The sequence below is a fragment of the Otolemur garnettii genome, unplaced genomic scaffold (genome assembly GCF_000181295.1).
Source record: "Otolemur garnettii isolate 467f Iridium unplaced genomic scaffold, OtoGar3 scaffold00002, whole genome shotgun sequence".
Taxonomy (NCBI): domain Eukaryota; kingdom Metazoa; phylum Chordata; class Mammalia; order Primates; family Galagidae; genus Otolemur; species Otolemur garnettii.
In genome coordinates, this window is record NW_003852397.1 from 13871905 (window position 1) to 13897663 (window position 25759).

At 40.5% G+C, this 25759-nt stretch overlaps 1 protein-coding gene across 2 annotated transcripts in view; it reads left to right on the forward strand.

The window, feature by feature from the left end:
* Positions 1 to 25759, forward strand: part of SLC35F1 (solute carrier family 35 member F1) — a 414246-nt gene that overhangs the window by 212678 nt on the left and 175809 nt on the right. Inside the window, exons 3-4 of one of the 2 annotated variants that reach the window (XM_003781626.2) lie at positions 4549 to 4557; positions 22173 to 22348. In XM_003781626.2, the coding sequence (XP_003781674.1) occupies positions 4550 to 4557; positions 22173 to 22348 (184 nt within the window). In that variant the 5' untranslated portion in view covers position 4549. The remainder of the gene's footprint in view (positions 1 to 4548; positions 4558 to 22172; positions 22349 to 25759) is intronic. The other variant, XM_012805345.1, reaches the window with a different exon arrangement.

Sequence of the window (25759 nt, forward strand, 5' to 3'; positions counted from 1 at the left end):
ATCTCCTCAGCATCAGCTTGGTTTCAGATTTTTTTTCTTTCTTTGTTTTTTTTTTTTTTTGAGACAGAGTCTCACTTTATTGCCCTTGATAGAGTGCTGTGTCATCACAGCTGATAGCAACCTCCAACTCCTGGGCTTAGGCAATTCTCTTGCCTCAGCCTCCCAAGTAGCTGGGACTACAGGCATCTGCCAGAATGCCTGGCTATTTTTTTGTTGCAGTTTGGCTGGGGCTGGGTTTGAACCTGCCACCCTTAGTATATGGGGCCTGCGCCCTACCCACTGAGCCACAGGCGCCGCCCAGTTTCAGAACTTTTTTGAGCAGTCAAGACCTTAGAGGAGCCCATGCTGTGTCCAGAGGAAGGAAGGCATGGAGAAGGCCAAGAGGGACTCTAAGGCTGCAGGAGGGCCTTCTGGTGGAGGGAGGAAAGGGATTGACAGCTGGTCCCATATGCTCCCTGGATATTGCTTCTGGATACAAGATGTAACTCCAATAGTTCAGAATGTCTAGGAAGAACAGATCTAGGAGTTATACAGTGTATTGATCACTCTCTGCATCAGACCTGAAACAGTGTTTTCCTAACATCAGAAATCTATGATCTGCCAGAGACAGGATCTGATCCACAGAGCTCTGCAGGCAGAAACTGGCTGATGGCAAAGAAAAAAGATAGAAAAGAAAGGAAAGAATGAAAGAGGAAGCCGTGCTGCAGGAGCATATATTCCTAGTGCTGCGAACAAGTAGAAAACTGTTGCTGGACTGAGAAGGTTTTTCAAAATTAAGTGGCACAACTATTTTTAGGTTCTGAAAAAAATGTCATTTCTTTCCACTAAAACTGGTTTTTAGATGCATAAATGGCAACATTTCTAGATGGGAAAGAAAATGAATTTCTACTTAGAACAAGTTTATAGAAAGGTTAATCATATTGATAGAATAAAATGGCCAATTTTCCCTGCAAAGAAATATTACAATGTGCAGAATTACCAGAGGGAAGAACGTTCTCAGGAAACAGCTTTTATTCTCAAGTAGAAATAGTTTTGATTTTTTGTCTCTTTCCTTTTTTATAATACCGAGATCCAGAACACTTTCTTTTTGTTGCTTTTGCTGCTCATAGACTTTGCTAAATATAAAAACTTATGGATTCTTCAGTCTGTTCGTGGTTGGGTTCAGTCTGAGCGATGGCATTCCTGTCCTGACCTCCCCTGTCACAGTCTTTTATCTGGGACCTGGGGACTGAGGGCACTCCCTGGATGTGTAGGGGCAGATGTGGTGTGGCAAACCTGGGACTGTCCAGCGCTCTGCATGTCCTGGTAGGACTGGCCTGTCTGGCCATTGAGAACTTTCTTGTTTAATACCTGCGTCTTCCTCATACCCTGGTACTTTTCCTTCCTAAGTGTCTCTGTGACCACAAGACAGTCTGAATGTAAACAGTGTGTGTGTGTGTGTGTGTGTGTGTGTCCTTCTAGTTCTTTCCAGAAGATGAAATAAATCTCATCACTGAAAGTTCAAATACTTATGAAATCTGAAGTTAATAAAGAGATATTGGCAAGAGGAATGGGTGGCATCGCCAGAGAAAGAAGAGTCTACCTCTGTGGATCAGAGTCATACCATGTGCAAAGGCGAGCTGCCTCACGTGGGGTGGGCCTGGGACAAAAACGCCTGGTCGGAAAGTGTCTTGCTTCAGAGAAGAAAGTGGTTTGGCTGCATCTTATGGTCCATTATCTCTTCACTTACGATGAAACTCTCCTCTCTGCCTTTGGAACACTCAATTTATCTTCTGTCAAGTCCAGTTGGAAATGGGGAATGAGAAGTGTTGGCCTCCAGCTCTGGTTCAGCCCTCTGGGGCACATGGGGCAGGGGAATATGTTAGCGCACCGAGGAGCCGCTCACAGGAGCAGGTGGTTGAGGAAGGCTGGTCAGGAAATAGTTCTGAGCTCCAGAATGATGCTATGCGATAGGCAAGAGTTTAAGAAATGGAATGCAAAGGTGGGTGAGGCAGAGCCCTAGACCTTGCAACTTACCATGGTCAGCAGGTAGGAAGCCCCCTCTGTGTTCAGCTCTGCTCTCTGAGTATGACCCTGTGTGACTGGACTTTCCCAGGGTGTGGAGCCAGGGACTAGAAAACTACAGTGCTTAACAGAAACACCCTCCAAGAGGTGCACACCTGGCTGGCAGCTCAGAAATGAACCATGCAGTTTCAGAGGCCTGTGGTCACTGGAACATCAGAGTCTGTGTGGCTGCCTCCTATGCCTTTTCTTCCTCCACCTAGATATTGTCTCTCAGGGATTAAAATATAACTGTTCCCTCCCTCCCTCCCTTCCTTCCTTCTTTCCTTCCTTCCTTTCTTTCTATCTTTTTCTTTCTTTCTTTCTTTTTTTTTTTTTTTGATACAGTCTCACTCTGTTGCTCTGGGTAGAGTGCTGTGAATGCCATGGCATCATAGCTCACAGCAACCTCACACTCTTGGGCTCAAGCAATCCTTCTTGCTACCTCAGCCTCCTGAGTAGCTGGGACTATAGGCACCTGCCACAATACCTGGCTAGTTTTTCTGTTTTTAGTAGAGAGGGGGCTTGATCTTGTTCAGGCAGGTCTCAAACTCCTGAACTCAAGCAATCTACCTACATCGGCCTCCCAGAACACTGGGATAACAGGTTGAGCCGCCACACCCAGCCTACTTTGTTTTGTCAAAGTGAAGGACAAAGTTGAAAAGCTGATTTTTTTGTTTTGTTTTGTTGGGGTTTTGTGGAGGGGGCAGTTGTTGTTATTTTTGCTAGTCAAGTACAATACTGAAAGAAAAGCTTATTTCAGAGCAGGAGTTAAGCAGAGGCTAACTCAGTAGACAGTGCAGGTCAGGAAGGAAGAGGTCAAGAACAGGAACAGAGAACCTCACCTCTCTGGGATTATGAGCAAACCTTCTTTGTGGTATGATCTGTATTTCTGAAATAGCTGGGGCATCCTGCTAGGGACTCTGAAAAGCAGACTGCCTCACGTCCTGTCTTGTGCGTGCAGGTATACTCCGGACACACGTCTTTACCACAGAGTCATTAAAACTCAAAATATCTGAATTTCAAATGTGTCTTTTACTTAGTAACATGCTAATAAAACCAAGAAGTTAATAATCCTTCTATCCTTCAAAATCATTCTCCAGGTTACAGACTGTCAGTCACAGCCTTCTCTCTAAAATACCAGTCAAGAAACATCAGTGCTTTCTGAACTCTCTATTTATAAATATGCGTCTATATCAGAAATATTGTTGATGTTATTAACAAAAAGATGCTCATGAAGTAGAGAGTAGAAGCGTGGTGATATCTCCACCGCTGGAAGCATCTAGACGCCGTGCAGTGGCCAACTCTGCTGGGTGGTATCTGGGCCCCTGTCTGCCCCTCATCTGGCTCAGCTTCTCTGCAGGCCGACTGAACTTCCCACTTACCCCACTGCCCAGTCGCAGCTCAGCATCTGTCCCCACAAGCACAGATTAAGCACCTGCCAGTTTCTAAACACTCTAAAGACCTCTGCTTCTCAGGGAATGGAACACAAGTCCAGCTTGCACAGCACATCTGGGTGATTTCTGATATTCACCATCACTAAATATAATGTGCAAAATTCACATTCTCTCCCACACATACCTCACCAATTGTCCAGATACTTCTGTAGAAGGAAAATAGCACCAGATATTGACCACCTGTGCTACGTAGTTGGGAAGGAGGAATTCTTCATCAAGTTTTCCTCGTAGGCCCAGGAGTGAGATATTCACTTTTTCCAGAGGTTCTATGAAAGGCTGAGCTCCATGCACTGGGCTTCAGGGAAGGCAGAGACACGTAAGATCTCAAATAAGATCTTAGATCATTGCCATGGTGTTGAACACAGGGTTTGAGGTTGACAACCTAGAACTGTGGAAAGACACAGGCTCAGCCCATTGCCATGATGCCCCACTGAGAGCATGGGTATTTTCTCCAGGCCCTTAACTGGCCATGGCACACTGTAAATTAGCACTCTGTTTTGTGTGTGTAACGCTCATGGTTTTAGTAACAGTCTATGTCCACCTTTGAGCACTTGTGAAGAGTTCAGAAGTCTTCCTACCCTTATCTTGCATGAACTCTGTGGTCGCTAACTCACTAAGCACAAAGTTCTATGCCTGCATCTCTTTCCTCTTTGAAGACATGTCAACATAGAATTGTCCCTATAGCTCATTTAAAAATACCTTTCGGTTTATTTGATTGTCTCCATTTGGGACTTGTACGTCTCTGTGCCAACATGCATGTCTTGATAGGAGTAAATCTTTGTATATCCTTTAGTTTCTACTTTTATCATAGTCGAGTCCATTTACTATATCTTGAAGAAATGTTGACATTGGTAGAGGATGGAGCCTTTTTTCCCCTTCATTAGCCCCCTTCTACTCCTCCCCTTTTTATTCATAAATATTCAGCATTTCAAGCGTCTTGCTCTACTTCCAGTCATAGACTTTTCATAAATATTTCCATAAATATCAAATGGGAAAATGCTTGCAGATGCATTCTGGGATTGTCAACTGAACCAAAAGTTTCTGTGCTAAGCATGAAAGGGTGGGTTAGTGAGAAAACTGGCCCCTCTCATCTCTCTCACTAATGTATCTCGGGCAGCACGGGGAATGTGCAGAACACTCTGTAGGAAAACATTTTATGAAATATGTATCACAGCAGCCATCATGTTCTGTTCTTCAAAGGGCCTCATTTCTCACCTTCCCCAGATTGATTATGGAACTGGAATATAGATGAGGCAATATTGTTCCTTCGTGGCTGGGTAACTTCCACAGGTCCTTTAACCACTCTCCTCTGATTTTATCTGTTGTTTTAGGAAAATGAATAATCGTCATACCAATAGATCTGATTTCCTAGTTATTATTACATAATGTCCCTCATCTGCTGTTCTTTCATCTTCCATCCCATCATTGGAGCACCTTTTAGCTTTGCAAATCTTTGTTTTCTACCCCTTCTCCATCATCTTGAATTTGACTTGCCCCCCACTGCAAAACAAAGAAACTACAGTCCTTGTCCCTAGTAAAATCCTGATCATTTTACTAAGGTGTACAAATAGAGAGATTTTAGGGAAGCAAGATGCTCATGACTTCTAAGCTAACCAAAGTGGAAATAAACTTTTCTGAGAGTGGAAGAAATGGAGACCTTTTGTTCTGCAACATTTCACAAAACAAGTTAAATGTGACTCCAAGTTCTCTGGGCTCTGGACTCAGGGGAAACTCCCTCTCTCAGCCAGAGAAGAAAGGAGGAGAGTTTCCTCTTCCCCATGGCCAATTCACCCCTAACTCTTCCCTCCGACTTCTTCCAACCCCACCTTTTCTTCTAGAGCCCAACAATGACTCAGAGTCTTAGACTTATTGAAATGCACTGATTACCAGTACTGGTAATGCACTGATTACCAGTATGCTTTTTGAAGCATGCACTGTCCTTGAATCCAGAAGCTGTGCAGGTTTCATGCCACCCTTAGGCACATGAATCTATACCAGCTGGGACCTCCCCTCCTCACAGTGGAATGAAGGGGTGGGTCTGAGTCCTTATCACATATAGAATCTACCTTGATCTTGAGGAATCTTCCCCTAACTTGGTGCTTCTGTGCCCTCTTCACTCAGGGGTGTCCAACCTGTGGCCCGCAGGCCACATGGGATTATGTGAGGGCCTTTTTGTTTATCTGTGGCGGTAAGATATTATGAAAATTATGTACAGGACTTTTTAAATTTTGACTCATCAGCTTTTGTTAGTATTTGAGTGTTTAATGTGTGGCCCAAGACAACTCTTCTTCCAATGTGCAGCAGAGACAAAAAAGGGCCCTTTCCCTATTCCTAACATACCCCCTCTGTGGGATTTAGGAACAGAAGGGATACTTCGGCAACATTTGTTTTAGCCCTGCCTGTTTCCCTTCTCAAGAGAAACTGTCCTAATTCCAGGGAACTCAAAACCTTAGAGAAAAAAGATGACAAGAGGAAAACCACATAACCAAAAGCCTCAATATATTATTTTACTATCACCATAAAGTAAGACCTTGTCTCTTTTTAGCCAGCCTTTCTAAAGTTCTGTCTCAGAAGAAATGCCCCAAGGTCGTCCTGACCTCTTATTCATGCCAAGGGAATATATCAGCAACCGAGTCATTAAACAAGGCCCATTCTGCCTTTTTCACTCCTAGAACTTCATTAGGTTTATCTGAAATATGCTTGCAAAAATAATCTAATTTATCTTGCTGCAAGTAATTTAATTAGAATTCAATTAAATTCAGCAGAATGCATACATCATTTTACATGTTGCACCTTGATTTATTTTATTTGCTATTTTTACTTTAAAGATGAAATGGAGTTATTTGGCCCTGAAGTATTCTATCCAGAATAATTCATCCTCCAGAGCACTTGGGGTGGAGGGATGTGTGTTCATTATTATGCATGCCACATGCTGCTCATTTGAATTTAATCTTTCTGGCAGTATGCGTGCTGGTCAGATAGGTGCTTCATATCAGTTCACTTATATTTCCTAAAGAGATATTTTTTTTTGCCCCTTCCTTGTTTTTCAGGAGAAACACACATACACACAAATGGACCAATAAGGGAAAAGATCATTTTCAAAGTTCAGATCACTTTCACCGTGACTTTCACAACAAAAACATCAGGGTATCGAGGGAACCCTAAAGGATGGAGTTTAAAACTCTTCTTTGGGAACAGTTCAAAATACTAAATTGTCTGGAAATTGCTTCCTCTTATGGAGCAGACATGCAGACCTGAGATGCAGTTGGTGTTAGTGAACACAAACCCAAACGCCGGGCATCACATGGGTGCTGTCCATACACCACTAGAAGGATCATTTCAAGGACACCAAAGAACTATCTTTTGGGTTTTTGCCCACGAACCAGATTAATATGGCCCCAAATCTTCCAAGGTAATGTGTTTCTATGATTCCAGAAACAGTGGGGGATAAAAAGTATCTTTTCCCCATACTTTCTTGGTCCCAAATTACTTGTAGCTAAGCCATTTACAAGTAGTAAGTGAGGCCAGGACCCTCTTGGTTTATCAGTCTGCTGAAGCCATCACCCTTAGTGCTGTCCTCAGCCATCAGGCTGCACCACCCAGCTGTCGTACCAAAGCAGAGAGTGGTAAACAGTTCTAAGAACTGGGACATGGCAGTGGGGAGAAAGGAGAAGGGTAGGAAATATACCTTTAGCACAAAATCTGTTAGAGTTACATTGAAGTGTTTATTTTTTAGCCATTGAAAAATTTTACTTAATTTCTCTTCTCATGAAACTTTAAAAATGGAATGAGGCCATTGCCATTTTTTAATTTGAAAGACTAACTCTTAATGCTGTCTTGTTTAGCATTTTGCCACATACTCTTTACATGTCCTGTGCACCCTCAGACAGTGATGGAAACATGATTTCAGGCTTTCCTGGATGATTCAAATGAGTTAAGTGCAATGTTCCAAATATCAGGAATTACTTGGATGTACCAAAATCTTGACATAGGAGAAAAGGAGGTACAAGTGTCTCTCCGTTAGTTCAGGCTGCTATGTAGTATAACAGTGTACAGTCACGCTCCTGGTAATCCATGGCATTTGTGTGTCTCTAAACATATACAAACATCAACATATACTTTCATTCAACAGTAGACTGCATATATGACAGTGGTCCCATAAGATTATAATGGAGCTGAAAAATTCCTATCACCACTAGTACTGCTGTAGCCATCATAAAGTTGTAGCACAATGCATTACTTAGATGTTTCTGGTGGTCCTGGTGTAAACAAACTTGCTGAGCTACCAGTCATATAAAAGTATAGCACATACAATTAATACATGATACTTGATAATGGTAATAACTGACTAGGTTACTAGTTTAAGTATTTACTATGCTATACTTTTATTATTATTCTTTTTTAAAAATTAACTATAGGCTAGGCCAAATAACTCCATTTCATCTTTAAAGTAAAAATAGCAAATAAAATAAGTCAAGGTACATGTAAAATGATGTATGCATTCTGCGGAATTGAATTCTAATTAAATTACTTGCAGCAAGAGAAAGTCGATTATTTGGCAAGCATATTTCACATATGCTCATGCCTGTAATCCTAGGCCAAGGTGGGTGGATTGCTTGAGCTCAGGAGTTTGAGACCAGCCTGAGCAAGAGCTACTAAAAATAGAAAAAAACTAGCTAGGCATTAAATCAAGATGCATCATGGCTGGCACCCGTAGTCCTAGCTACTTGGAGGCTGAGGCAAGAGGAGCGCTTGAGCCCAAGAGTTTGAGGTTGTTGAGAGCTATGATTCCAGGATACTCTACCCAGGGTGACAGAGTGAGACTTTGTCTCAAAAAAAAAAAAAGGTTAACTGACAAAGAGCCTCACGCTGGTCCTCCAAGAAGTATTCCAGCAGAAGTCACTATCATAGGAGATGGCAGCTTCTTGTGTCTCATGGCCCCTGAAGACCTCCCCCGGGAAGGCAGGGAGCACAAAGAAAATGATACTGATGACCCGGGCATGTATAGGCCTAGGCTAATGTGTTTGTGTCATAGTTTTTAACAAAAAGGTTTAAAAAGCAAAACAAAAAAAAAATTAATAGAAAAAAACTTTCAGGAGTATAAACAAGAAGATATTTTGGCACAGCTGCACGGTACGTTTTTGTTTGTATTTTAAGCTAAGTGTTATTACACCTCCATGCCAATTGGCAAGGGGGAGCTGTAATAACACTCAGCTTAAAACACAAAACACTTTGCGAATTCATAGGTTATTTCACAATGAACAGAAATTGTTTTCTCGTAGTTCTGGTGGATGGAATTGAGGCATAGCTGGTATTCAGGAGCAATAATTACACCCTAAAAGATTATAAGCCATTGGACTCTAAAATGAGGTTTACAAACCACATTTTACAAATTTATGAATTTAAAAAGTTACAGTAAACTTTCCTCCCTTTGTTATTGAAGAAAGAAAAATCTTTTTTAATAAATTTAGTCTAACCTTAGTGTACAGTATTTAAAAAGTCTACGGCGGTATATGGTATTACCTTAGTCCACTCACTCACTGACTCACCCAGAGCCACTTCAGTCCTGCAAGCTCCACACATGGTAAGTGCCTTGACCAGGTGCATTGATTTTTATCTTTTATACTGTCATTTTATCTTTTTGATGTTTGTATATGTTTAGAGACACACAAATACCACTGTGTTGCAACTGCTAACAGTATTCAGTACAGTAACGTGTGTATAGGTTTGTAACCTAGGAGCGATAGGCTGTACCATACAGCCTAGGTGTGTGGTAGGCTGTACCATCTAGAATAGTATAAGTAAGCTCTGTGACGTTAGCAAAACAAAGAAATTGCCCAACAATACCTTTCCCAGAATGCATACCTGTGGTTAAGCAACCTAGGATTGTACCATAGACTGGGTGGTTTATAAACAGCAGAAATGTATTTCTCATACTTTTGGCAGGTGGAAATCTAAAATCATGTTGCCTGTATGGTGCAGATCTAGAATGTATCCTCACATGGTGGAAAAGGGCATGGGAGCCCTCTGGGAGCCCAGTACCCCAGTCATAAGGACTGTACCCTCATGACCCAATCACTACCCCAAACTCCACCTGCTCACGCTATCACATTGGGATTTCCACATCTGAATGTGGTGGGGACACAAACCTTCAGTCCCTTGCGGCATGGTTCTAAACGGTTTCAGTTGGAGAAGAGTAAGTGGTCGTTCTCTCCATCCGGCCACATTGCAAAGGGGCTCTGTAAAAAGACAGACCAGACTGAAGCCCCATGACAGTCGCAGAGGTGCCAGGCACTGAGCATTGTCCCTTTCCACCGTGGGGACCGTGCTTCACTGAGCACACTTTGTTATATTAATAGGTTATTTCACAGTGAGCTCAAGTAGCAGAAAGCTGAGTGCACAATTTGTGTTCACAAAAATGATCCTTCACTTTTTTCTTCCTTGTTGTTCTTAACAAAAGTGTTCCCATAACTTGAGGTCCTGAGACTCTAAGACTAGTTTTCAGTTGTAACCGTGGCAGCGGCTCTTCCTGTAAGAATAGGCTAATCTCTTTTACACAGAGCATGAATTTAATGAGAATGCTCATTTTCAGAATAAAAATCACTGTTGCATCCTTGGTTTGTAATCCGCCTGGCATTTTTCTTGTGCCACAATACTTGGTCTTAGGAGTTTTTTAAAAGGTAGAATATTTTCTACCTCTGAAGTAACCTGAGTTGTCTTTTAACAAAATCATGGTTCTTGGTGTTTTAGACTAGCCCCCAACACCACCATTAAGTCTTTTTAAAAATAAATTTTATTGTGCATATTTAAAGAATAGAACATGATGTTAAAAGATATGTGTGTGTATGTATATATAAAATAAAATGATAACTATATTAGAACAAATTAACATATCAAGTCTTCAAACATCCTTCTTGGATCGCTCTGCCTCGGGCACTTTCTGTCCCGCTGGCTTGTCCTTCTGTTCTCTTTCTCCTTAAAGGAAGCTTTGGACCTGTTGGGATTTCCCACTGGAGGACAACCCTTTCTTCCAAATTGCCTTTTCTTCTTGAAGCCTGAAGCCGGAGAGGCACTAATGGAATTTTATTTATTTATTTTTGATTAGAATCATGCCTGCAAGTAGAAAATTCAACGAGTCAGATTTCTTCCCAGACATTATAATATTTAATTATGTCATATCCGATTTTCATTCTTACAGGGATCTTTCTATGCGGCCCATGCTACAAACATTGGATTTTGATGTAATTGGCAGGTGTTTTTAAGGTAGTCTGTCCAAAGTACTGAGATAAAACGACTCCTTTATGGTCAGGTCCTTGTAAGAGGGCAATTGGAGTCAGCTTTGGATGAAAGGAATGAAGACAAATGTCAGCCTCCACTCAGAGAATCTTTTCACTACTTAAAAGCAAAAACCAGATGGCTTTGTCTTCTAAAATGAGGAATGACTCTCCTACTAATATCCTAAGTTATCCTGCGTGTTCTTTCATGTAAAAGGCATAATTGATGAGCTCCATTGATTACACATTTTTCAAGCAGTTTTTAATTGTGTGTGGAGGAGTTCAGCACCCAGTGGAATCCAATTTTCCCAATTTGCTTCACTTCAAATACACTACATTTCAGGCATTAAAAAAAATGGTAAATAAGTGATAAAATAATGGAATTTGACATGGGTTTTTATTTTAAAAGAAAACGAGTCACTGGTCCCCTTGCCTACTTTGTTTTTACTTATTTGGTAGATTTTAAAGGTAGATGTTTGCCATTTGGCCTCAGGGTTCACTAATAGTCCAAAATGCAAAGCTAAAAGCATTTTGTAATGAAAAATGTCAAAGTCATTTAAAAATGTATAAAGAAAGAAAATAGCAAAACAGTCACCCTGAGATGGTTGCCCCTTCTGCCCTAGTCTCCAAGAAGGTGTTAACAAATATGTGAACCAGAGTCATAAGTTTCTATTTAAAACTGAAATCTGTGAGTCAGGTCATGTCCGACCCCTTAAAAATGCTTTGTTTCTTTTTAGATTTCTTTTCCCAATTTCTGAAGGGCAGGACTCCACTCCTTTACAAACTGAAGAATGAATGTACCAGGCAGAACTTAAGGATATACACCGACGTGCATGTTAGCAATATTTTTTTCTAATCTACTTCTAAATGTATCATAATGCAATATTATCAAAAGATTTACGTAATCAATAAGAGTATTGGTACTTCTTAAGTATGCTACAAGATAATAAGAGCTACTATTCTGAATATCATCCATGAGGGAGTATTATAGGAGGCAGTTTATAAAAGCTATATTATCTAATCCTTATAATAGATCTGTTGAGATATATATATTATTATCCCCATTTTATAGATGAAGAAAGTGAGTCTCAGCAAGTTAGCGGGCAAGTTAAAATTCAAATTCAGATTTATTCAGTTTCATTGTAATATACCATGCTAGTTTTCTGGAAGAAGATGGCAAGGATTCTTACCCACCAAGGCAAAGATTAAATACTTCTTATCTTCAAAGTCACTTTTCTCCAAAGTGGGAGTACACATCCCCAGGGAATCCCAAGATGAGCCCCTGGGATTCCAAAAGAAAAATACTGTCACCACTGAAAGAAATTAAGCTTGGCAAATTTTTAACATATAAATGAACCCTTATGCAATTATACAGTTAAGTCAGATATTCAAAATTTTCATTTCTTTTCTTTTTGAACAGCTGTATAATTTTCTTTTCTATCTTATTTCTTCCTTTGTTCTTTTTGTTCCTTTTAAATAGTAGCTTTTTGGAGTTTTTTGTTTGTTTGTTTTTTGAGACAGAGTCTCATTCTGTTGCCCTGAGTTGAGTGCCACCATGTCATCAAAGCTTACCACAACTTCAAACTCTCGGGTTCAAGTGATCCTCTTGCTTGAGCCTCCTGAGTATCTGGCACTACAGGCATTTGCCCAACACCCAGCTAGTTTTTCTATTTTTAGTAGAGACAGGATCTCATTCTTCTCAGTCTGGTCTCAAACTCCTGAGCTCAAGGGATCCTCCTGCCTTGGCCTCCCAGAGTGCTAGGATTATAGGTATGAGCCACTGGGCCTGGCCGCTAACAACTTTATTGAGATATAATTTACTTACTACGCAATTCACCTATTTAAAGTATACAATTCAGTGGCTTTTAGCATATTAATGTTCAGTATGTGGATCAGTGCAACCAACCCACAGTCAATTTTAGAACATTTTATCACCTCAAAAAGAACTCTATTCCCATTAGCTAGGACCCTCTAGCTCTTTATACCCTCCTCTTTAGGCAACCAGCTGTCTGATGCCTATCTTTGTCAATTTGTCTATCCTGGGAATTTCATAAAAAATGAGTCATATATGGGAGGCATCTGTGGCTCAAAGGAGTCGGGCCCTGGCCCCATATACCGGAGGTGGTGGGTTCAAACCCCGCCCCGGCCAAAAATTGCAAAAAAAAAAAGAATCATATATGATCTTTTGTGACCGTTTGTTTTTACATGGGAATGCGAGGTTCTTTGGCACAAGACTGGATGTTTTGCTGTCAGAAGGGGCTCATGTTAGCCCCCTGACTTCACCCAGTTTATGTGGGTCTAGCAAGGATTTTCAATTTTGTCATTTCAATAACCAAGCCTTACAAAGAGTACTGTTGGCTTGAAAATGAGTCCTACACAAAAGCAGAGCATCAAAGATAAAACCAAAATATGCTATTAGTAAATAACAAACTCAACTGAAACTTTTCTGTTTTTAATCTGACCATTTTTCATCAGCCATGTTACATAGTAAAACAAAATAAAATCTAATTGTATTTCTAAAAAATATCAGCTAAAATTTGTAAGTGTCAACAGGATGACTTAAAATATGGACTTACTTCCACTTTTATTAAAGATGGACTTCCCTCTGAGTGTACAGTGTACCTTTAGACATTTCCTGACACGGTAATAGCAAGCAATTAAAAAACTAAGCAACCATAGCATAAAGATAACTTTTGCAATTTTGGAGAAGAGAGAGGTTATATTTAAAGTCATGCATCTCATTACTTTAAAAATTTTCCATTAAATGTAATATTAATTTTTAAATTAGGCTCAATTGGGATTTCTTACGTGTTAATAAGTAGTTAAAACTGTAAAAATGACTGTAATAAACACAAAACATGGGATGGCAACAGGCTGGAATTCAATCTTCTGTTAGTGAATACTGCTGAAAGATATGTAGAAAGCCATGCTGAAGATTTGAAGAAAGTGCTGCAACACTTCGCCTTTGCAGTGTCAGGATGAAAGCCCAGTTGCCCCTGACTGTCTTCCACCGAGGAGGCTGTGTCATGAACAGAGTAGAGTCGGGGAGAGAGGCCTCATTTGGGTAAAGAGATATGTGGTTCTTTAATCTTGACTCTCATGGAAGTTTTTTTTTACCATTATGAAAATAGGATTGGGTTCTAACTAATAGAAATTTGGAAATAATATTGGGAAATTTGGGGACATTGTTAACAGAGAAATTTAGGGACATTATGGTCAGGTCTTACTTTGTTTCCCTTGCTCAAAAATTCCCAGGAATGATTCCTACTGAATTAAAGCTCTACCCTAGTCAATTCTTATGGGCTTAACTCTCTTTACCTACATGTTCTATTATTATGGTTTCTCAGTGGGCAGACAAATGCCCCCACGTCTGTCTTTGCTTCCGAGACAGACAGCACTTCAGTCCCTTTCTGCAATGACGTGCCAACTGCTCCATCCCAAGTTACATCTCTCTCATGGTTTTTTTTGAAAATATGACTCAAAATTATGTTTTCCAGGAGACATTTTCAAATTTGCTTTGTCCAATTTTAAAGACTACAGTTATCTCAATAACTTCTAAGAGTTTCATGTAAGTGCACTTGAGCACATAGATGTTTTATATTCTCTCTTTAGATAGTTTCACTTATTTATGTTTCATGCTTCCTAAACTTCTTGGAGGCAGGGCCAAGCATTCCCTACTCATAACTTGCACCCAGCAGGTCTTGGCAAGTGCTACACACTGATCTGTTTCTCTGTGACTAATCCTAAAACCCCCGGAGTTTGCACATAACCAACGAATAAACATTGCTTGCAAGTCAGCTACCAAAAAGTTTGATCAAATAGGCAAAAAGAATAAACTTTAAGATCAAAGATACGAACTTTAAGAGTTGATGTGCATCTTCTAAAAGTGATTAGAATTATGAAGCAGAAGAAACCATGGAGCTTGTTATCTTAGCCCAAGTTCTCTAGGGGGCAGAGAGACGCTTACGTGTGCTACTTTAATAAAGGCTGTGATCCCCGGGGGCAGGAATGAGGAAGGAAAGGTGGAAGACACGTTATGTGGGTACATGGGTATGGAGTATGTGCTGAGAACCTTGCGAGGCACAGCCATCGTCAGAGAGACTGCTGCTCAGCTCAACCCATGTAGGGGAGGAAGAAGAAAGGATGCATCTGTTTGCTAGACCTTCTTATTGGTCAAGTGCAGTAATTCCTCTGCACTTCCCACTTTCTCATGAGTGGGCACCAAGCAGGTCCCTGTGAGGTCTGGCCCTCAGCCACAATTACGAATCAACAGGGAAGGAGGCATGAGGTGCACCCCGAGGTCCTCTTGGTTGTAGTCTATGCAAAGCCAGTCATGGCAGCCCCCCACTGGAGCTGGACCAGAGACCCTGGGGGTAGGTGAGACCAAAAGGCTTTGAAGGGAAGCATAACAGCCGTCAATGATAATATCATTATTTTATGTGAAGAAGCCTAAACCTAAAGTGGGAGACACCCAAGTTCATGGAGCTTAATTAATGGAATTCCTGAAGCCAGGGGCATCCAGCTGCCTGTTTGGTGCCTTTTCACTCTTCACTACTCCTTGTCTAGGCATGAAACTGACAGCATCTGTGAGCATTTGTGACCCCTCTTCCCACGACAGAATTTCTGTTATCCCCTACGCTTAGTAGTTAGTACTCATGGACCCAGTCAAACCTTGTTTAAGAAGGCTGCTTTGTGACTTGCTAGGTCTCTCTTACCTAATGAGAAAAACAGAACAAAACATATACCGTGAAACCAAAGAAAAGATTTAATTCCATGAATACAGAAGCTAAGGCAAAGAAATCCCAATTACTGTTAAACCGCTGGAGGTGTGTGTTTTCTTCTTGCCTGATAATCTTCTTACATAAAAGTCTAATTAATGCTTGAATGTGATAAAAAACCTTTCAGCAAAGAGCTTATAGAAGTCAATGGCCTAACGTCTGCAAATAAGAATCTTGTCAAAGGACAGGGCAGCACATGTTTCTCCCGCGTTCAAGTGGTATTGATCTTAGTCCAGGCAGTATACTTAACTGTTCTTTATCAGATGCATATCTGAATTTATATGCTAACTCAGATTTGATATGACTTGCCTGAGAATAGTTATCAGAATGAAGATGTCTCCATAGAAAGCTTGACGTACTCTAATTCAAGATGATAACATAATTGTTTCATTTTCATGCCAAAGAGTTACAAAGCAAGATGATTATGTAACACCATGCTGAAACTGTTCATACCTTTTAAAAGAATAGTCTTATGACTAAGAGAAAAAAATAAGATTCAAGTTATGCATTATTTTAAATCTTATAATTTTGAACATCTAATTTGTAACACAGTTTATTCTTAAAATTCCGAAGTCTGTTTCTTTAACAGAACAAAATGCTGGTGGTAATGGTGATGTCGGTCTTTATGAAGACAAGCTCTATTATAACAGGTATTCAGCTTTCAGCAGCAGCACTGTTTTTCCTAAGATTCATGCATTTTTCATTGTCTAGTCCTTTGGAATTTAAAGTGGGCAGGATGTCCCTTTAAATTCATAAACAAAGAAGATGAAAATGTGTATCATAGCCTCTTCTCCATTTCTGCTACTAAAATTATAGGAACTATATATCTTATGTTAGAATGCATCTGGTGTGCTATTCCATACACTACATGAATAACCCTACAGTTCGCTGTGCAAAATTCCACCCAGCACCAGATTTAGCATCATTTTTGCAAGATAGCACCTTTCTAGGCTTGTTCAGAAATGCATCAGAGAGTAGCTTATTAATCTCAGTGTCTAACTGACAGATGGAATACGGTGAAAACAACTTGGTTTTTGTCTTTCAGAGCTAGTAGTTTTTCAAGATAAGATAAGCAGCCATCTTTCATATCTTCCAAGACTTTACCCTTTCCATTTAGGGATACGTGTTCCTCCTTCAGTGTGTTCATTCATCCATTCCGTGTTTACTGAGCATCTGTTTCTGTCCAGTTACCCTCACAGTACTGGGAACCGAGAAATGAATGCAATCTATTCCTTTCTGTTCAAGAGCTCATTAGCTACGCAGTTTGGTGAGTGTAAGTGGAGACGGGGACCTCCAGATGAGGATATGTAACTCAGCCTTGGGAGCAGGGAGCTGCTAATGGGAGGTTATCTGGAGAAGATGGTGCTTCTCATCATGATGACTTAGATGAAGGGAACACACAGATCCACTGTAGTGGTCACCTAAGGAAAAAATATTTAGGAAGGATAGGGCCACAGTAAATGAACTCAAGAGATCCTGAAGTGAAGAGAGAGTAGGGAGAACATTTGTGTGCAGCACGTCACCAGATGGATTTGTCCTGTGCTAATACGGAGCAGCAGAGAATTTGATGGAGGCCAGATGGAAGGGCAGGGTGCATCATTAGCAGGGTGTCAACATTTACGTATTCACATTTATTTCTATTTTTATTATTTCTTTTATTTTGGCAACTCATAACTAGCTCAGATGTGCAGGCTGCAATAACTATGATTAGGGAAAGGACTCGTAATCTCATCTGATAAAATGTTCCTTCCTTTCCTTCCTGCTTTACATGTCCTGCTCATTAGCATAACCAATCAAACCATAATTTGTGCTCGCTATCAAATCACATCAGCAACAGACGCATGACATGGCCACTAATTAAAAGCAGAAATTGAATACAGCAGATTTGCCATTGTGTTTGAAGAAACAAGAATAGGTTTGCATTTCAGTTAGCTTGATGCGAGAATTTTCATCAGAGGGCCAGTCTGGCTGACATGTTTTTGTTTACACCTTCTCCAAAATACTTCTGGAAACCTGGCACTTGGCTTTCTGGCTCTATGTTCTGTGCATTCTATGAGGGTGAAGAATATTTTGGCAGGGGTTGGGGGAAGCAAAAGGGTAGTATAGTGTAGTACATAGTATTTAAGAAGTCGAGATTTGGAGTCACATAGCATAGTCTCCTCTCATTGTTAGCTCTATGACCTTGAGCTGGATCCTTAGCCTTTCTAAGCATCATAAGCATCCATAAAGTGGAACAATAACAATAGTAATAATATCAGCCATGTAAGATTATTGTGAGCGACCGGGAACAGAGGCTCATATCTGTAATCCTAGCACTCTGAGAGGCTGAGGCAGGAAGATTGCTTGAGCTCAGGAATTTGAGACCAGCCTGAAAAAGAGCAAGAGCCTATCTTTACTAAAAATAGAAAAATTAGCCATTTGTGGCCATTGTGGCGGTTGCTTGAGGTTGAGGCCAGACGATCACTTGAACCCTGAAGTTTGAGGTTGCAATGAGCTAGGCTGCCACCACTGCACTTGACCCAGAGTGAGAGAGAGTCTGTCTTAAAAAAAAAAAAAAAAAGTATAAATTTAAGCTCAGAGCTCGGCACATAGTAAGGACTTATTAAAAGTGAATTATTGTTACCTTAACTGGCTCCATTTATTACTAAGTTATTTGGGAATCTAGCTCGAAAAACCGTGGTTTGGTAACTTCCCCATGGCAAAGGCTGTATCTTACTCACTTTTGTGTGTATGGTATGTGGCATATTGAAGGCTATTTTATAGAATATTGGCACGTATACATAAGAAAAACTAACATCTCTTATGTAACCAGCCATTTATCATGGCTTGATTTGGCTCAGGAAAGGCACAGAATATTGCCAGAGTTAAAACACTGCAGCTATAATTTAAAGAGCAGTAGAATTTCATGTCCCAGCAGTAGTTTCAGCCTTCATGTCCCAAGGAGACATGCTCCACACACAGCATTCTCTAGTGGAAATACTCAGCTTCAGGAGTAACTGACTGATTTATGGGCTATAATTCTACCCATATTTCTTCTACTTAAGAACGTAAGTTATGGGTGGTGCCTGTGGCTCAAAGGAGTAGGGTGCCAGCCCCATATACCGGAGGTGGCAGGTTCAAACTCAGCCCTGGCCAAAAACTGCAAAAAAGAACGTAAGTTATCGTGCAAATAATCAAGAATGATTCAGTGATAGAACAATCATAAACCTACTCTGCATTAATTTTTAAACTATTTTAACATTATTATTTTAGCTGTCGTTATTGTTTCACATGGTCACTAGGCCGAACTTCCTCAATGAATTCCTTGAATTCTTCAAAACCCTTTTTTCTCATCACTTCCTATTTATTCAGTCACCACTAACTATCCCTTCCATGAAACTTTCTGTTCCTTTGGTTTCTGTGACACCAATGTTGTTCTGATTCTCTCCACTCAAGCACAACTCATCTTTCTGAGGCTGGCAGTGACTTCAAATCATCTCTTACTGGTTCTCATTCTCTCCACTGTCTAAACAACATTAAAATTGCAACAGCTTCCTGCATGAACTTCTCTATTCCTTTGGTTTCCTTGACACCAAGTATTCTTCTGGTCTTCTTATCCCTCTAATTCTCACTCCAGTGATGTGATTCTTCTCTTTCTCCCAATCCCAACCTTGAGATTCCCCCAGGATTTTTCCCAAGGTCTCTTATTTTCTCTCCTAATATCCTTTCCTTGGTGATATTATCCATTTCTAGTACTTTAGCCATCACTTTTGGAGTATAATTTCTGCATATTCATCTCCTGGTTGACCTCCCTTTCCAACCCTGATCCCATGTGGCTAAGGCTGCTGGATCAGGTGAAAGTTCAGCTGGCATCTCAAATTCAATATACCTAAAGCGTTTATTGACTTTTCACGAAACCCACCTCCGTTGCATGATTTTGTTAGTGGCTATCACACTTCTTTTAGGCAGCCTCAAAAACCTTTGAGTTAATTCTGTTACCTCTTTTCACATCTGTCTTTCTTGTTTTAAATTACCTTTCCATTCCAATGAACTGTTGCCTGGGACCACATCCACTCTGCCTTTGGGTCCCACATCTCCTGTCTCTTCTGAATGGTATTGCCCAGCCAGAGACGCAGTGAACAGTGAACACTGTACAAGCTCCAGAGTCTGGCAGAGCTGAAAGAAGTGTAAAAGCAGCAATTACAATGCAATGAGGTAGAAGTAATAAAGGAGACGCATCCCAGCGGGGAGGAGGCAGGAAGCACGTCTCAAAGGAGGTGACATATAAGCCAAATCTGGAAAGATGAATAGGAGTCAGTGGCAAAGGCACAGTGAGCATTCTGGAAACAATAACATGTGCAAAGGAGTGCAGGCGACGAACACGGTGACTCTCTGTTAAAGAGCGAGTGGCTCTGTCGGTCTGAAGCGCTGCCTTCGTAGAAGGATAATGGGGGGAGCAGAAGGTCAAGCTCCATAGGTAGCGGGAGTGGAGGGAGACATTTAGGACATCCCTCCACTTATCTGTGTCTGTGGAATAAGTCACTCACAAGTGCATGACCTAAAACAACATCATTTATTATTTCTCACAATCCTCTAACTGGGCAGCAATCTCTGGGGATGGTTCAGCTCTGCACAACTTGACCAGGGCAGAAGGATCCAAAATCCTCCCCGGCAGATGTCAGGCACTTCAGCCAGGGCCCGGGTGACTGTCTGGATTTCCGTCTCTCTCCCCACGTGGTCTCTCAGTGTTCAGTAGAGCACCTCTGATTTCTTTACATAGAAGCAATGTTTTATGAGGGTAAAAAAAACACAAGCTGAAGAGCTTCTTCAGGCCTGGGCCCCGAAGTCACATGACCTTTCTTCCTTCACATTCTGTTGGTAAATGCAAGTTACAAGAACAGCTCAGCATCCAGAAAAGGAGAAATAGATTCCACTTCCATTTGGGAGAAGCTGCAGGAATGTGAAGAGAATGTTGGCGGCCATCTTTGAAAACTGTCTACCACAGCCCTTGCAGATCTCTGCATTCTAGATAGAACTAGGGTAGGATTTTAAGCAACGAATTGAGCTTTTAAACACTATGTTTTAAATCATGTCATTGACTCCTTTATAGAGATTGAATTCATAGGTCAGGGGCAGTTAGGTTAACTTTAGAAAAGCATTTTCCTTGGACCCAAATGCTTTCTCATAATTTTTTCTCTTATGGGAGCAGATGGATTAAACAAAATATAACTGACACTTTTCTTAAAGCAAAGTACCACCAAAGTACTGCCCAAGACTCTGTGCTCCTTCCAGAAAAATGGACTCCCATCTGTTATGGAGGAGGAAATCTATAACACTGCAATTCTTTTGCCTAAAGCTTTTTTTGTTTAGAAATACTACTCGTATTGCAAAGTAGGGCAAGGCGGTTAATGATGTGTTGCATTTTTCAACATAGCAAGATGAGAAGATTTGGAATGTTCTCACCACAAAAAAAATGATAAATGTTGCAGGTGATGGTTATGGAATTATCCTGATTTAGTCCTTATACAAAATGTACAGATATTGAAAGATTGCACCCTGTCCCATAAATGCATATGTACAGTTGTTATGTATCAATTGAAATAAAATAAAGCTAATAAAAGAAGAAATACTGCTGCTTTCTTATTTTATATGCTGTTTGTATAAACAAGCCAGAAAAGTCATATGAGACATTCAGGAAGGGGAGAAATCTACTTTGTATTGCCAGGGGGTTTCCTGTGGCAGGGCATGGGTGTGGACGCCACATAAAGCCTGTGTGGGCATTTTACTAGTATGCACAATGCGTGCGTTGATCCTTCTTACTAATCCCCATAACAGAGGTCTGTAACAGCAATGCCTATGAAAAAGCCACAAAAAGTACTTGCATAATTTAAACATTTCATTACACCACCCCAATCCCAATTCTCCATAGTTTTAATGTGTAAGGAGTTGTATCTTGAGCAGAAGAGAACAGAGACCTAATGCTTGTTACAGTTTCCTAGAGAAAACTGAGATCCAAAGTCTGGGAATGGGCAGCAGATGGTCTCTGGATTGTCAGGGGTTTGTGCACCTCTCCCCCTCCCTCAGTGTTTCTGAATCCAGGATTTCAATCTGTAAAGAAAAGAGTCTATCTTCACTAGCACAAGAACCTGAGGGTGAGGCCAGAATAGTTTCCTCCTAGTGACTGTTCGGGTAGTTTTTCAGCATTGCTGAATATTTAGTTAATACTGTGGTGGGGGTTAAGATGATGTCCATTTCTTCCCATGGGCCCAAGAGTACAGTGGCTAGAAGCCACTAGAAGTGGAGAGATTTGGACTCAAATCTAGTAAGTTTTGCCACTTACTAGTTATGTGACTGTGAGCAAATTCCTTAACCACTCTAAGCACTGGTTTCCTCCTCTCTAAGACCTTGGTAATAATCAAACCTTCATAGGATTTCAAGGAGGGATTAAAAGGAGTAGGAGGCCAGGCCCATATGCCAGAGGTGGTGGGTTCAAATCCAGCCCTGGCCAAAAACTGCAAAAAAAAAAAAAGAAACAGTATGTATTTCATTTAACCTGGTGCATGTTACCACTGCTCAATAAATTTTATTGGCCATTGTTATAATGGACTTCCTGCTGATCTTAGCTGTTTTCGTTTATTTCTCAGGGAGATGTTGATCTCTGTGGCTCTGGGCCAGGTGTTATCCCTCCTTATTTGTGGAATTGGCTTGACGAGCAAGTACCTGGCAGAAGACTTCCATGCCAATACACCAGTCTTCCAGAGTTTCCTCAATTATATTCTGCTCTTCTTGGTCTATACCACCACACTGGCCGTCAGACAAGGTAAGCTCAGAAAATCGCCAGGAATACGGGTGCTACAGACACCAGAGAAGAGTGATGAGGCTTGAGCAGATAGCTGTTTGTCACTTACAGCATTAGGAAGGCAATTCAAAACCCAAACTCTCACTTTTCTACTTTGCAGTGATACGGCAAACAAAATGAATGAATAAATCAGAAAGAAGCATAAATCGCGTGAATTCAGAGGGAAATGGGAAATGCATGTATAGGCAGAAATGTACAACTGCTCACTATGTGAGTTCCCTTTAACATTCCTTGTACCTATCAATGGATCTAAAGAGAGAGTTTCCATGGGATTTGGAGCATGCCCAATGCAGCTGTCCTAAATAATTCTAGCCACCCCCAAATCCAAGGAATTGCAGACAAATATATATTCTTTGGGAAACTGACACAAAAAAGATAAAAATATTAAGCATAAACAACTCTAGTGATGACACAGGGGAAAAGAAGAAAAAGGAAAACTACCATGAATGGTCAAGCGAGGTGTTAAATTATTTTACACATAAAATAATTAAAGCAATAAAACAAGTCCTTCATGAGTGAATGCAAGAAAAACTTGAAAGGGGCAGTTGCAATTGAAAATCCTCATCGTCTTATTGTTATGCCACTGAATCTGGTGTGCTGTGGCTTGAATGTCCCCTCCAAAACTCATTGCCATGTGATGGTATTAAGGGGTGATTAGGCCATGAGGGCTCTACCCTTATTAACGACTAATGCTATTATCATGAGAGTAGGTTCCAGTTAAAAGTGACGTTGGTCTTCTCTTGCTCTCTCCCTTGCTCTCTCCCACATTCACTTGTGCCTTTCTGCCCTCCACCGTAGGATGATATGGGCCCCTTGACTTTACAATTTCAGCCTCCAGAACTGAAGAAATAAATCTCTATTCTTCATAATAGCCTCAGGTATTCCATTCTAGTAGCACCAAATAGACTATAGGACGGTGTGTACACTTTTATCTATGTCCCAGAAATAGCCAACTGTTTCCCTCCAAATAGTAGCTACTACTGTAAAATATGCATTGAAAAATAATCATGAATAGGTTTGAAGACAATTATGTGCATTAATAATAAATTAGGATACATGTGTAGCTATATGTATATCAAACGTAATAGTCACATATTTTTGAAACTTTTATAAGAATTGTTTATCAGTATTTAATTTTTACATTTCTTTACTGGATTCATGTCCAGAATAATATTGTATAATTATAATGCTTTTCTTAGTATTCGGTTTTATTTTAGCTAAAGAATCAAAATGAACAAGTTGATACTGAATTCCAGTTTAATTTTGGATTTGCTTAAAGTATTAGAGTTGTTGGGGGTGGCAGCTCATACCTGTAATCCTAGCACTCTGGAAGGCCAAGGCAAGAGGATTGCTTGAGTTCAGGAGTTTGAGACCAGCCTGGGTAAGGCTATCTAGACTAAAAATAGAAAAATTAGCCAAGTGTTGTAGTAGGCACCTGTAGTCCCAGCTGCTCAGGAGGCTAAGGCAGAAGAATTGCTTGAACTCAGGAGTTAAGGTTGCTGTGAGCTAGGCTGATGCCAAGGCACTCTGGCCTAGAGCAACAAAGTAAGACTCTTAATAAATAAAGAAATAAATAGTATTATAGAAGCTAATTTTATTTACCTCCCCCAAATTGGTGCTTTTAGTGCTAATTTTTTAAAATGTATCATCAGTAGACATTAGTACACCTTAAGAATAAAATGTTAGGTGATGAAAGTTATAGATACCAAATCTCACCAAGATTTCCTCAGTGTGATTTAGGAGCTAATAATTTTGAATGATGTAAATGGGTTATCTCATAGTTATGCCCCATACATATGCCTCACTGGGTCCTTTAGAAGTGAATAAGAGGGAAAGAAATATAATCAGAAATTCACAGCTCGGCGCCCGTAGCACAGTGGCAGGTTTGAACTTGGCCCAGGCCAACTAAACAACTGCAACAAAAAAATAGCCCGGCATCGTGGCAGGCGCCTATAGTCACAGCTACTTGGGAGGCTGAGGCAAGAGAATCATTTAAGCCCAAGAGTCTGAGGTTGCTGTGAGCTGTGACGCCATAGCACTCTACCAAGGGTGACATAGTGAGACTCTGCCTCAAAAAATTTTGTTATAAATTTTTTTTTTTTTTAAAAAAAGGAAATTCGCTTATGAGAGATTGTTGACATGAGGGTGTGTAACTTGGCCACATTAAGAAGAGAGTGAAGCAGTTTGACTTAGAAATCACTGATGGAAGCTTGAATTAATATTAAAATAATACAATTCTTTAGCCCAATTCAAGGACTACAATTAAATAACAAGTTTCAATTAAGAACAATTCTTGTGACATTCTAATACTACCCAAAAGATCACATGAAAGTGGTGAGTCTGTCTTTCCTAGAGATATTTAGAACCAGTCTACTCTGTAAGATGATGAATTATAAGTAGTCTTTGGGTTCTCATCTTTCTTCCTTCCCAGGACTCCAGAGGTTGAAAAGCTTGCATGAGGGAAAAAAATTAAGCCATTGTGAAAAAGCAAAGAAAATGATTTCCACAATACCAATAATTTATAGGTAGAGGCCAGAAAAGCTTAGAAAAATAAATCTGGTAAAACCCCCAATATTCTTGACCTATTGAGCCTTTACAATGTATCAACCTCTGTGTATGTGAATTATCCCTCTTATTCTATCAATCTGAGTGAGTGGGTATTATTATCCAAATTCACACATGTAGATGAGAAAACCAAGGTTCTGGCAGCCGCAGGAAGCTGCTCAGGGATGTAGGTGAGGACGCAGTAGAGGCCCATTCTAGGCCAGCACTGTGAGGTTCAGAGGAGGCAAGAGAAGACCCTTTGAACAAAAGGAAAATATTTTTCCCCCTGAATTTCAAAACCCTGAATGAGAAACCAGCCTGGATGTAAGACCCAGTGAGACACTATGCAGTCAGGAGGACACCACAGTCCCTGTAGGAGGAGGGGACAGGAAGGAGGGACAAATGCAAAGACACCAAGGACGAGGTGTAGCAGGAATGTGGAAGCTCTCTGGAGAGCAAGTGCTGAAGAGGGCCAAGGAGATTCTGATTGTTGATCCCAGGTGGTGATGAAGAGAGTGGGTTTCACCAGTCCTTCCTGGAGAGTTTTACCCTTATTGTGAATTATCACTGACTTCTCTGGCATGTCCTTATTTGTGTATTTACTCAGAATGCTTATTTGTTCTAAGCTTCACTTTTAGAAGTTTTAATACACTTGCATTAAGCTAACATTTGGCAATCAATATAGTAATAACATTAATTTTGTATAGGCTGATTCAAACCATGTTTTGGAGACATAATAATCTTTCTACTCAGGTACTTCAAGATTTGGGAGGGAAAGAACAACAAAGAAGAAAGAGTGGAAAGTCCTGTGTGTGCCAGGAAGGGCCT